The sequence below is a fragment of the Chrysemys picta genome, chromosome 8 (genome assembly GCF_011386835.1).
Source record: "Chrysemys picta bellii isolate R12L10 chromosome 8, ASM1138683v2, whole genome shotgun sequence".
Classification (NCBI taxonomy): domain Eukaryota; kingdom Metazoa; phylum Chordata; order Testudines; family Emydidae; genus Chrysemys; species Chrysemys picta.
The window spans coordinates 40000416-40014491 of record NC_088798.1 but is presented as its reverse complement, the minus strand read 5'-3'; the positions used below and the strand labels follow the sequence as shown (position 1 = coordinate 40014491).

General features: G+C 40.6%; 1 protein-coding gene across 3 annotated transcripts in view; it reads right to left on the bottom strand.

Moving 5' to 3' along the window:
- RNPC3 (RNA binding region (RNP1, RRM) containing 3) overlaps positions 1-14076 on the bottom strand; it is a 23820-nt gene extending 9744 nt beyond the window's left edge. For 2 of the 3 annotated variants that reach the window (XM_024102042.3, XM_008164328.4), the window contains exons 1-8: positions 13655-14019; positions 10926-10973; positions 7648-7766; positions 6085-6168; positions 5182-5293; positions 3608-3676; positions 1873-2021; positions 536-661 (exon numbers count right to left, since the gene is read on the bottom strand). In XM_024102042.3, the coding sequence (XP_023957810.2) occupies positions 536-661; positions 1873-2021; positions 3608-3676; positions 5182-5293; positions 6085-6168; positions 7648-7766; positions 10926-10973; positions 13655-13846 (899 nt within the window). In that variant the 5' untranslated portion in view covers positions 13847-14019. Of the gene's footprint in view, positions 1-535; positions 662-1872; positions 2022-3607; positions 3677-5181; positions 5294-6084; positions 6169-7647; positions 7767-10925; positions 10974-13654 lie in introns of all 3 variants that reach the window. The other variant, XM_065554292.1, reaches the window with a different exon arrangement.

Below are 14076 nucleotides of genomic sequence, written 5' to 3'. Positions count from 1 at the left end.
AATATTACTTCTGTTTTTTAGGGACACAGTGGAATAAAATTGGAAATGCTAAAGCATTTAAACAATATTATTATTTTCTGTATTTTCATATTTCTACTAGAGATGGCCTAAGCCTATTCAGATCCATGTTCCAGCCTTTAGCCAGAAGGGTAGAGGAGAAAACGGGGGTTCTGTTCAGATCTATTTCAAACTTGATATAAAACAAATTGATAGAAACAAACAGATATGGTAGAGACCAGAACAACAGTCTCAATAAAGGGTCCATGGCTGTGGAACTAGCTTGAGATCAAGGAAAGCTCAAGTCTTGGAGACTTCAGAGCATGATACAAGTGCCATCTGTTCAGGGAAGTTTTAGTAACAATTGAAAGGGACCACCCACAGCACTTCATCTTGCAGTAGGACACTCTGTATTAAAAGTTCTGAGGTAGAAAAATAAAAAAATCTTGAGCAAGGCACTTTTTTGTGATTATTCCTTATACTCAGTACACGATGAGCACTACAGAAATACAAATAATAATAATAATAATACAAATACCTGTGGGGAGCAGATGTGGGAGCATTCAACAAGTCTTTTATCTTTTGCTTTTTTCTCACACTACGCTGCTTTGTGGATATTGGTCTTTTAGGCTGAATGGCTGCTAATTCCATCAATTTAGTCATTCTAAATTGGAAACACAATAAAGACATTCAAAACAGTTTAGTTTTTAATCTAGAGATGCCATCTTAGAAATGTAGCCTCTTATTTCTGACCAGGACTTCTGAAACTCAAATGTGTTGAACTGTTCTATTATATCCCACACATTTGTGATACACTAGCAGAATGCAGCTACACATTACTTATTATACAGTAAATAATGTTACTGTAGAACATTTAGATTGATGAGAATGTGGATTATTAAATTAGAGTACTACTCGGGCATGAGGAAAGGATGTATAAAATCTGCCTAAATCATTCACCAAAGTAAAAAAAGGTAAATTTACAAGAAACAGAAGTTTCATTACTGTATTATGAGTCATAAACGGAAATCTTTACTCAAAGTAATGTTAAAAGTATTTGTTCTAATTAGGATTAGTTAAATTCTTTCAAGGAATTTTAGATACTTTTAAATTGGAAGCAACAGATTAGCAGTGAGAAATATTTTTAAAGACTGCCCAAAAGGCCTAATCCCACATAATACATGGCATAATGCATATAATATATAATCAATTTCTGGCCTTGTAAGTCAGGCAAGCCCTTGACACCAGCTTCAATGAAGGATAATAGTGGGGTGGAGGGCTAGAGAAAGTCAGTTTTCCACAAATGTCATAAAATAAAAGAGCCAATCCAAAATCAAAAGCAAGTGGCACAGCTACTTAATGAGAGGAGACCACATGCAAATGAGCATTGCACCTCCTGCATCATATTCAGTATAGAGCTCTGTTAATCCCCCCAGATATGGGACTGAACACTCAGCATGCAGGTGGGTAGAAAGCTGACATCACTTCCAGAGCAGACTAGATTTTCTGTGTGTCTTCCCTAACAGATAAGAGATCCTCCCTATTCAATAGGAATTTTGGAAGAGTTGGGAGAGTAAAAGTGTACGGAAACTAGTAATGTTAATTTTTAAGCCACATGACCATATTCATCCTTGCCCTGACTGACTTTCAGAAGAGTACTGTCAGCCTTAGGGAGAATATTAACAACTGCAGCTTCTTTAAAATTTATGTCTGGAAAGGCCACCTACATATTAGAATAGCTGGGGATATTCAGTCACAAAATTGGAGCTTCTCTGGGCCAGGAAGCACAGAGGATATTTTGGCTGGATTGAGACCTACAAGAACAGCTTTTTTTTTTTTTTAAAGCATGATTGGTTACCGATTATAATTACAAACCTCTCCTTTTCTTCCTCATCAGCACTTTCATATTCAGATTCTTCTCTGCTAGATTCCTGATCTTCCTCTTCTTCAGGCAAAGGAGGCTCCTCCGGAGGCAGTGGTGGGATAGGTGGCGGCGGCACAGGCGCTGGTAAATATTCTTCATACTAATCAATGAAAGACATAAAATTGAAGTCTTTAAACACTCATTTTGGAAAAATGTATGTTTTAATTTCTTCTGCATAAATAAGAAGCTTCAAATGTGATAAACAGGCAGATGGCAAAGAAAGCTTTTCAAAACAAGATGTTTGAGATCTATCTACTCACTCTTGACAAATTCAGTTTCATGAGAATTTTACATCAAAATTCAAACTCAAAAATAGTAACAAAATACTTAATTCTTCAAATTAAGATTGGGAGTAAAGGATGGGGGAAAGAAAAGATTAATTAGAGCACTTCAGAAACTAAGGAAGGAAAAACAGCTAGCTTCTCCAGAAGTTTTGCTTTTCCATTCTTAGTTTTACAGACTAGAAAGGAACATGGTCTGAGCATATAACAGGAAGACAGATGCTCTCAAATTCTAATCTTAGCTATTATGCTGAATCTCCTCTGACTTTGAACAAGCCATAAACTCCTTCCCTCTATAAATAGGGATAACACTTACTTAGCTACAGGTGTAGTAAGGATTAGTTATTGATTACAGAGATGAAATTACTGTAGGAATATTCTGAGCAGTTTCCTGCCAAAATAACCTCACCCCGATAGGATTCCCAGTGCACTTTACTGTAAAGCTTACAGCCACTTGGATGAACAAACATGGGGACAGTTGCAAAAACTGCTGAAGTCAATGAAAATGAAAACATTCAGTTCTTTATAGAAGCTGCTCAGCACTTTAGAGACTGGGTCTTTTGAACGGTTACTAATTTTTACCTGATCATAACATTCCTAGTATTTGATCCTGTCCTATAAGATGCACAGGGTAGTTTAAAAAAAAAAAAAAAAAAAAAAAAATCAGGGAAAATTTACTGGTCTGCTAAATTTACTGTGCATCATGTAACCTCCTAAAGAAACTACCCTCCCAATCCCTGAAAAAGCAGAAAGTGGTGGTATGCCAGGGCAACCTGTGGGATGTATTGGACCTGAGCTTCCCTATGCCGGATCCTGCCAATGGCACAACTTACAGTAAGCCTGCCGAAGCTCTAACATCTGCTGGAGACGGGGAGCTAGAGCCAGCTCCCTCTATCCAGACATAGTGGAGAACTGGAGCCATAGATTCAGGTCCTCCCTCTCTCTTCCCCTTCATAACAACCTATGAAATCCTAGGGCCAAAGTGAGTGATTATGTGGTTTTCACATCAGCAGTCAGAATCTCATAAAAACTCTCTACAAATGCATAGATCAAAGAACATTTCATGTGTTGCTTATGCAATAGACTAACCGTGTGGTATTCAAATGATTTTCATGTTTCCTATAACTGCTACAAGATATTGTTTGCACTACCGTAATCTCCATTTTACTGCCCTCCGTTATTTTTGAAATATTCTGAAGATATTACTAAAATGTCACAACACATTGGTTTTCATCTCATACTGTTGGAAAATCCAGTTTTCCTTGCAACAGAAAATAGATATACACCAGTTTGGAGCCCATGCCAACACATCCAACAGCTGCACAAATGTCTAATCAACAGCAAATACTGATGAACCTCCTAGAACAAGGCACACATATTAAATGTAACATACAAAATTTCTTACCATGGGTGGTCGAGCAGTAATGGGTCCAAAGGGAGGGGGCAGATTCATTTTATTCATAAGGTGCAGCACCTGAAGTAAAAATTTGGTAACAATTCTCGTTATAAACAAACTAGTTCTTTGGCACAGTACTTTCTAATGCTTTCATGAGATTTTTTAGTATTCTACTCAATTGTAAATCATCCAGATAAAAATCTACAGACTTTTACAACAGCCATGTTTGTTAAATGCAGAAATGTTATCAGTACAGTAGAACCTCAGAGTTACGAACACTTTGGGAATGGAGGTTGTTTCTCAGGCTAGGTCTACACTACCCGCCTGAATCGGCGGGTAGAAATCGACCTCTCGGGGATCGATTTATCGCGTCCCGTCGGGACGCGACAATCGATCCCCGAATCGACGCTCTTACTCCACCAGCGGAGGTGGGAGTAAGCGCCGTCGACAGAAAGCCGCAGAAGTCGATTTTGCCGCCGTCCTCACAGCGGGGTAAGTCGGCTGCGATACGTCGAATTCCGCTACGCTATTCACGTAGCTGAATTTGCGTATCTTAAATCGACTCCCCCCTGTAGTGTAGATGTACCCTAACTCTGAACAAAACTTTCTGGTTGTTCTTTCAAAAGTTTCCAACTGAACATTGACTTAATACAGCTTTGAAACTTTACTGTGTAGAAGAAAAATTATGCTTTCCTTTTTTTAAAGTTGTTTACATCTAACAGTACTGTATTTACTTTTGGGGGGGGGGGGGAAGGTTCTCTGCATCTGCCTGATTGTGTACTTCCGGTTCCAAATGAAGTGTGTGATTGACTGGTCAGTTTGTAACTCTGGTGTTCGTAACTGGGGTTCTAGCATATAAGCTATTTGCAATCTTCAATTTCCACTCCACTATGGGGGTCTTTTTGCAATTATTTTCATATAGAAATATACGTTAAAACTCAGTACAACTATAATAAAAACAGTTACTGTTATTGTTATTTTTTTTAAGTACTTAACACTTATATTGTACTCTATCAGCATTGGTATTGTAAATTAGCTAAGCACCCCGGGTGCGATCCCTAATGGTGTACACTGGTGTAGCTCCACGGAAGTCAGAGCTATGCCAATTTACACCAGCTGAAGATCTAACCCCACATGAAGCTTATCTTATGAAGTTAACATTCTGCTATGAAGAAATAAAGACTAAAATTAAAATTTAGCTAATGAGTTAGCAATGGAGGCCAGATACACCTGACAGTGGCTAAGTACAATTAACACAAAGGGTTTGCTCTGAGCCAATTTACAGTATTGGGTACCTGAGTCAAAAACAGTACAAAAAAATTATCCAGTGGCGTCTTCAATGCTAGTGAAATTACATCCACTTCTTGCCAACTAAATCTTCTCTATATTTATCTCAACTTATTTAATAGCAAAATGTTAACTCGTAGCACTGGAAAATCAAGTCTTAATTATCCACAGGAACAAAAGTAACAGCACTATTCTATAGGATAATAGTTACTATAGTATATATTATTTAAAAAAAAAAACAAAGAAAATATTGGTATCTGACTTGTATTTCTTTGATTTTCTCCTTCTTCACTTACCTGTACATAAAATTTAGGCACGCTTGCCAAGGCATTTGCTATATTTGCTAGGATTGTACTTGAAGGCGGTGGATATAGATATTTGAGGCAAGAGTTTATAGGAAAGGTTAGCCTGAGGAAAAATAAACATTGTAGAAAATTTTAAAAATCAATAAACCAGCAGCAACATCAAATAATCTTACATTCCCTGAACCCTACAGGTAAAATTAAAGAAATATTTAACTTCTGAAATACTTCTTGAAATACATCTTCAAAGCCACCTATGGTTAATAGAATATAGCACTCCATAAAATCCAGACATCTCAGCCAAAAAAAGTACAGCACAAAACTAAACCTTGAATTTCAGAACTGATCTCCTGTCCAGAGTTATCATACTTAATGATACAAAACAAAAACAAATAAAACCCAGTAGAAGGGATATTAAGCCTCATGTTTCAGGGCTTAAGCTGATCTCTGACTACTAGAGGTCAGGATGAGACCTAACAAAAGGGGGCAGATAGATTACTTCATCATCTGTCTCCTGCAGGGTTCTTAACACCTTCCTCTGAAGCATCTGATGCTGGCTACTATTTGAAACAGGATAGTTGGGCTTTGAGTCAGATCCAGTATAGCAATTCCTGAAGATTAAAATATGTTAAGCACAACATACTGTAGACAACTTTGACTTTTCTTTCCTCAGTTTGTAATAGTTACAGTGCACCCTCTCTCCCCCCAATAAGCTGTGTGTGGTTACACATCCATATTAAGGCCTCAACTCCACCAACCCTTATGCACATACTTAACTTTACTCTCATGCCTAAAGTTTTAAGAATATAAATAAGTATTTAGAGGATAGCAGACTAATACAGTATCTATACTACGCCAGGAATACAATAGTTAAGAAGCCAAAGAATCAGTACTTACCCATGGCTGGGAGCAATTCCATTCTCTATTTTAGGACAGCTTGGCTCTTTTCGTTCTCTCTCTTCTGCCACTGGTTCTTCTGACCTGAAAAATAGATTAGTATTATTTAAAGTTGGGCAAAACTCCATGAAATACGTGATACACAATGCTTAGAAAACACGTTTCACATGTAACATTAATAATTTATTCCAAAATACAGTGGGTTAGTCTACTGGCCTTTACAACTTTTTTAGACGATGCTAGTACTGTAATTATAGCGCCTAGACCTTTAAGACTTGTCCTGAGCTCTTTAAAAAACCAAAGAAATCCAGAGTTAAATGCATCATTCCCTGCCCCCGCCCCCCACAGTGCCAGATGTTATGAAAAAAACAATGTCATATTACCTAGTGCTTGGAGGTTTGTACAATACCAAAGTACAAAATTGTGATTTGAGAAATATTTCAGCCTTATTACAATTGCTCTTCTTTTGGGTGTACAAGTCAAATGTTTATTTTAATCTGTGGTTGATTTTAATTTTACATAAACACAAAATTTGTCAGACAAAAGTTTTTCATACAATGTATAATGTAAGTAGTCAGGCAACCAGATAGTCAGATCTATTCTGATATAATTTAGAATTTTTAAATCTTGTGACCTGAAATCAGGAATTTAGAATTTTTAAGTCTTTCATTCTTTTACTTGATCCCCTAATGTGTTTTTGGAAATGAAGTATTATATGAAAGATTATAAAATGAGACCCAAACTCCTTGGTTAAATAGTTACAGATTTAGAATGAATGGGGCTAAAAAAGGCTTATACACCTCTACCCCAATATAACGTGACCCGATATAACATGAATTCGGATATAATGTGGTAAAGCAGCGCTCCGGGGGGGCGGGGCTGCGCCCTCCAGCGGATCAAAGCAAGTTCGATATAACGCGGTTTCATCTATAACGCAGTAAGATTTTTTGGCTCCCGAGGACAGCGTTATATCGGGGTAGAGGTGTATTTTGAAGAATAATTACACATTTTTGTATTGTATTCAAAATCTTAAAAGTAATTCAATAGTATTATGAATTAATCACTAAGGCCCAAGCCAGGTCATCCCAGGTCACAATGTCCAGGGCAGGAAGCTGGGCCCATCCTCAGGGGACAGGAGCCACCACTGTGGGGTGAGTACAGGGCAGGCTCATTCTCCAACCATCCCTCTCCTTCATGGACTGCCCTCTGCACAAGACCTGTGACCCATCTACAATCTTTCCATGAGCAACTGGTGAGTCAAGACCAATCATTTGGGAAACACTGGATTAGGGTACTATTCTATATAATGGTGGCACAACTGGACCTGAAGTCAAGTAATGTAGGCAGGATTTGGGCCTTTAGTCTAGAGATCTATTATTGTTCTTACTGTAGAAACTAAATTAAAATATGTTAATGTTTTTAAATGGACATGTTTTATTTTTTGACTGAAAATAAATGACAATTAAGATAGTGTGAACATTTTAAAAATGGTTTTTCTTATTATTATGGTCAAAGTTATAAAAAACTCTAAACATGGAAACAAGCTATTATGCACATACATACCTTTTATTTTTCTCTGAGAGTGAAGGTTGGCTAAGAACATGAACATTGTCTTGTTCCCTTGCAAATTCAACAACTAAAGTGTGACCTAAAAGTCTCAGCTGATGCAGTCTTGACAATGCCTTAAAATAACCACAATAGCAACAAAGAATATTAAGTTTCAGTTAAGTTAATAACTAGAAATATTTAAATACATTCCAATAAAAATAATATTTTCATCGTTTTTCAAGGCTCAGTTTTTCTTCCTGACATTTTTTCACCTAAACTTCTGCTATATACAATGGAACAGGCAGAAGCCTACCACAACACTTGCCAACCTGGGTGGAAGTTGCTTTTGGAAAGGGAAAAGTAAACACATTAACTTTTCTGAAGTGCTAAGTCAAGGCTGTCAACAGTCAAAGTTTTAGTGATTACATGTTTTATTTTTAGCTTACAAAGTTCAAGCCTCTTTGGTTATAGCGAGTTATTTTTGAAAAATGTTGACATTGTATAGGGAAAATGACACCTGTATCAATATTAGTAACAGTCAGATATCCTTCAAATAAGGAAGTAAAATTTAATTATTAAGCCAAAATTTATTCAGCTAATCTGTTGCTCTCCATGTAGAACTTAAATATTCTATATTTATTAATAGATCAATGATTTAAAATAGACTTGTAGAACACCTGGAAAAACATGATATGATAGGGTCTAATCAGCACAGTTTCCCCAAAGGCAAATCATCTCTCACCTATTATTAGAAGTCTTTTAAAATGTCAACAAAGCAATGAATGAAACAAAACCAGCTGACATAATGTATGTGAACTTTCAAGAGGTCTCTGAGGGTATGTATGTCTACACTACAACAGAAGCCCATGTTTGAAGCCAGAGTCAGGCATAACCCACTTTGTGTCTTCATTGCAATTGCACTAACCCAGGGCCTAAGTTCCCTCTAAGCTTCGTGGCTGGGCAGGGGCCCAGGGCTGTGACGGGGAGAGATGCCTCTCCACCAGCACGGACCTACCGTGGCTGGGAGAGGTGCCCTCCCTGCCGGCCCCAGCATGCCGCAACCAGGAGAGGAACCCTGCCCTTGGTCCAGGTCTACCAGAGCTGCCAGGGAGAGGAGCCCTCCCTCAGCCTGGCCCACCCCGACAGGAACTGTTGCGGCTGGAGAGGTGCCTCTCCCCCAGCCCTGAACTGCTGCAGCGAGAGAGGGTTGGAGGGAGTCCTCTCTCCCCACCGCAGCCTTGGGCCAGCCTGCACCCCATACCCCTCATCCCTGGCCCCACCCCAGAGCCCGCACCCCAAGCCAGAGCCCTCACCTCCTGCTGCATGCCAATCCTCTGCCCCAGCCCTGAGCCCCCTCCCACACTCCAAACTCCTCAGCCCCACTCCCATCACATGCATTTTGTTATGTGCACCAATATGAAGGTGTCACACATCACCTCCATATTGGTGCACATAACAAAATTAATTCCGCACATGGATGTAAAAAATTAGAGGGAACACTGCCCAGGTCTCAGACCCATGGTCCCAGGACCCCACGGGGTGGAGGGTCCAAGCTCGACTTAAGCAGGGCCCAAGCCCTATTGCTTTGCAGCGTAAACACAGCCCCGTTGACTTGGGTCCTGGGAGTCAGATGGAAGAATCCCACAGTTCCATGAGACAACTTCCTTAGTCCTTTCTATCCCAACCATCTACAATCCACTCTATTAAAAATGGAAGTCACCCATCCTTTGCAAACGGTAGCAGCTCAGATCAGCATTCACCCATTTTCTTCTGATCACTGATCTGCAAGTACACTATCAGAGAACCTTCTCGGTTTGCAATGTAGCGCGAACCAATCAAACCCTTTGCACAGCGAGCTGCTTCCTGGTTGCGTACAGGGCAGGCAGTAAAGTTTTCCCACAGTGCACCACGGTTCTAGAGCTAGAGCAGCCATATTTTGTGGGGGAGAGGGGACACTAGGGACTCTGGGATATAGTTATTTTGACTCGGGTCTGTGTGCTGCACTGTGGATGCCAGAGTCCTAGGTTTGAGCATGGGTTATAAAAGTCTTAACCTAGGGTTAAAACACAACGTAGACACTCAATATCAGTGCACCCTAACACGGCTCAGTGGACTCGAGTCCCAATAATCCTGGGCTTAAATTGCAGTGTAGACACATGCTGAGAAATTTCTTCCCAAGAGGCTATTAAAGAATCTAAATAGTCATGTGGTGAGAGGGAAAGTATTGTCATGGATCAAAAACTGTCCAGTGAAGACTGAGGAACTTCAGGGATGTTTAACCAAGCTAGTCAACACAATGGCAAATGAAGTTGAATATTAATAATGGCAAACTACTCACTCACCTTACAGGATTCTAACCATATCAACTCAGGAAAATATGGGGGCCTCTACATACTCTACTCTGTTCTAAAACAGTTCTCAAATATAATACTCCTTTCCACACAACTCAAGGAAATCATGCTAGAACCCTAGAATCAACAGCCATGTTTAAATATGGTTGTAGTTAGCATGGTTCAAATCTCATTGCATATAAAACAATGCTCTAGAACCAAGATTCCTGAACTGTGAATTTATGAAGTTCTGGCAAGTCAGCAAGCCTGTATTTTGGTGCGCAACTAGAGTTGATAACTAACATTTTTTCACATTTGTGGCATGACAATAAAGAACAGCAGAGCCACTTGAAGCCAAGTCACTATTCAACTGATACATTCAATATCACTTTCTTGAAAATTATAGTACACAGTGTGGCCTAAAACTGTATTCAGAAGACCTGGGTTCTATCTCTAGCTCTTCCACTGGTCAGCTGGGTGACACTGAGAAAATCACTTCATCCCTCTGTGCCTCAGTTTTCCTAACTGTAAAATGGACATACTGAATCTTACCTCCTTTTTGAAGGAATATAAAATCTGCCAACAAGAAGTGCTATATAACATTATTATTACCTCTCTATCTTGTTTGCAAGGTGCCTATCAACATGACAACATCCCTGCTCTTATCAAAGTAAGGCAAAGATTTTTTCAGGGTGCAGTCCTGAATGTGCACCTGTGAAGTCCTTCAGCAAGCATTATAGCAAAGGTTCAATTGTAGTTGGAGACACGCTTTATGTTTGCTATAACCAAACTGTGATATAACCTGCAGTATGAATAGCATGCTTATCCTTGAAAAAAATTTTACTCTATTTTGCATCTTTTTCCCAAACTCCCAATATTGGGAGATCCAGGAAATGTTAAAAGTTAGCTGGAAACTTAGAAAAAACATTTGCTAAAATATTTAACGAAAAGCCCAGTACAAACCTTTACAGCTGAATTTTCATTGGGGAAAGTAGCAAAAGCTGTATGTTTCTGGAAAACAAACATAATTATTTGTCTGTTATAGCTTTTTAGATCAGAGTATGAGAGATCTCAGCCATATACACACACTTTTGGACTATAGTTTTTTACCAAAGATTTAGCACTAGAAAATACATTTAAATTAGATTTTAAAGGTAAATTTGAAATTTTTATTTATAAAGTTAATTAAGTTATTCGCAGGTTTCAAGTTTTCTGGTTTTTAGTCTACTAAATGTATATTTGGGGCAAGAGATGGACGACCAGGGAGTGCATGGCTCACAAAAAGGAACAAGAGGGAGGAAAACAGTCAGCTCTGTGTCCATGAAGGCAATGGAGCTCTGCAAAGAGGTAGAGGGTTGTGGGGAAGAAGTGAAGATTTGCCAGTGTAAAATTAAAGCATGCTTAGTCTGTGGCCAAGCAGATATTGGGGAAGTTTATCAAGCCCTGATTTTCACATGAGTATACCATCTCTAAGTCATCATAATTGTATATTAGACATATTTTATGATACAGGCTTTTCTAGTGAATAAAATCTAAGTCAACAGTGCCAATTGGCGGAACCATCTTCCTCAAAGAAATTCTTACCAACACTACTTCCCTGTGGCAAAGGCAACATCACACCTAATGCTATGTTCTGACATTTGGGAGGTTTTTCTGCTTATTTTCTAGCCTGGATGATTTACCTCTTTTTCCTAAGTACAAGCCACTTTTTCCAAAATGACAGGTTTCAGAGTAGCAGCCATGTTAGTCTGTATCCACAAAAAGAAGAACAGGAGTACTTGTGGCACCTTAGAGACTAACAAATTTATTAGAGCATAAGCTTTCGTGGACTACAGCCCACTTCTTTGGGTGCGTGGACTACAGCCCACTTCTTCGGGTGTTACACCCGAAGAAGTGGGCTGTAGTCCACGAAAGCTTATGCTCTAATAAATTTGTTAGTCTCTAAGGTGCCACAAGTACTCCTGTTCTGAGAAGGCATTTTGGAAAAAAGAAGATTTCAAATCTGAAACAAACTATCATTTAATGAATAGTTTAGACTTCAGCCTAAAGTTTTATTAGCTGGCATAATTTTATATGTATATATTGGAACAAAATTTTACTATTATTTTGGCATTTGTTTTGCATCTTTTTACAAAGATCCTACAAACACTAAAAACACATACTGGAACCATTTGGGAAAATAAAGTTAAGTAACTGAATTTTAGACTGAGGTTTAAAGACTATAGTCTGTTATAGTGAAAAAGCATTAAGGGTCTAACAGAAGATGATAAAGAAAATTTACATTTCAAGATGACAGACCAAATATATAACAGGGCATTGCTGCAACTACTTTCTGGATTGAGCCTCTCTATTCTGGAACATAAATTATTAAGTACACTAGTTCAGGCTTTTAAATCATCTCGCAGTTTTTTAAAAACAATTTGGCTTTGTCACCTCTAACTAACAGTCCACACATCTTGTGTCCATTTGCACCATTATAATAATTTTTGTCACTACAAAATTCTAAGTTAGAGTTTGAAATACCTTTATTTACTATAAAGGCCATTTTCAAATTCCTGGTTCAATGGGGTTTGACAACTTTTAACCCCAAACTGGAAACTCTGTTTTTACTCCTATGACCCTGAAGGCTAGCCTCACTATACATCAATAAAAACTAAAGTTGTGTGGTTATTTTCAGAATGCTTTCATAATATTGGGCATGGGAATCATATTGCATAATTTTGGTGTATTATTTAGGGTCCAAACAAATCTTCTATCATCCATTTATCATTGTCACAACAAAAGCTTGATCCTGAAATAAGCTCTATGTGGACAGACCCCTGCGTCTCTCTGGAGGCCCACTGAAATCAACTAAGCTCTGTGTGAGAGCCAGTCAGGAATTTTTCAACGTTTTGAAGTTTTATGGGAACTTAACAGTTTCAACAAAACTTTAGTTGGGTCCGGGGTGGAAGGATGCCCCAGAATAGCCTGGCGAAAGTGGCGATTAGGGTGCTCCGCTGTACTGTGGGAGACGCAGGTTCAAACCCCTGCTCTCCCAAGGGAACTGTTGCTCGCTATCCAAATTACATGTTCAGGGACTGGAACCTGGGTCCCTAACCACAGTGCTACCGAGCCCCATACAGCTCTAACTATGCACCAAGCAGTGGCCAATAGCCAGAAGGTTCCTTCTCAAACATAATTAGTATGGAGCGGCACCGAGGCGGCCGGACAAGAACAAACGCAAAGGGGAGGTTTCAGAGTAGCAGCCGTGTTAGTCTGTATCCGCAAAAAGAACAGGAGTACTTGTGGCACCTTAGAGACTAACAAATTTATTAGAGCATAAGCATCCGAAGAAGTGGGCTGTAGTCCACAAAAGCTTATGCTCTAATAAATTTGTTAGTCTCTAAGGTGCCACAAGTACTCCTGTTCTCTTTGCAAAGGGGAGGGGAAGAGGGAAGCCAGTCCCCCCCATCAGGCATCCCGCCCCTCCCTACCCCCTCGGGGGCCGAGGCTTCCGGGGAACGACGGGACGGGACGGGGAGAGGTGGAGCCTCCTCCCGCAAAGATAGCGCCGTCAGAGCACTGGAGCAGGGGGAGGGGTAACCACGCAACCTGCCCTGCCCCGCCAGGCTCAGACGCTGCGGGGTCACCCTCCCTCAAGAGCCCCGCCGGACACGATCCCCGCCCCCCACCAGGCCGCTCCCGCTCCCTACCAGCCGCCCCTGGTCTGACAGGACCCGCACGGACGCGGCCCCGAAGTGCCTCAGCAGATCCTCCTTCTCCGCGGCCGTCAGGTCGGCGGGCAGGTGCCGCACCAGCAGCGTCCGGCTCCGCCGCCGCCGCCCCACGCACGGGGGCCCTCCCCCTGCCGCCGCCTTGTCCTCCTCAGAGCCGGGGGCCGCCATCCTGCGAGGTGGGGAGTGACCCGGGGTCAGAAAGGCCGTGCGAACCCGGCCGCGACACCCGGGGACGGCAGCTACCACCCTCGCGAGAACTCCGGCGGGGAGGGGCGGGGAACACAAACCTCCCGAGAGTCTGTGCGCTTCCGGGTTGGGCCGGCGCGCGCCCAAGCTGCTCTTCTCTCTGCTGAAGAGGGGGCGGTCCCTTGAGGGGCGGGCATGGAGCCTGGGCGGGA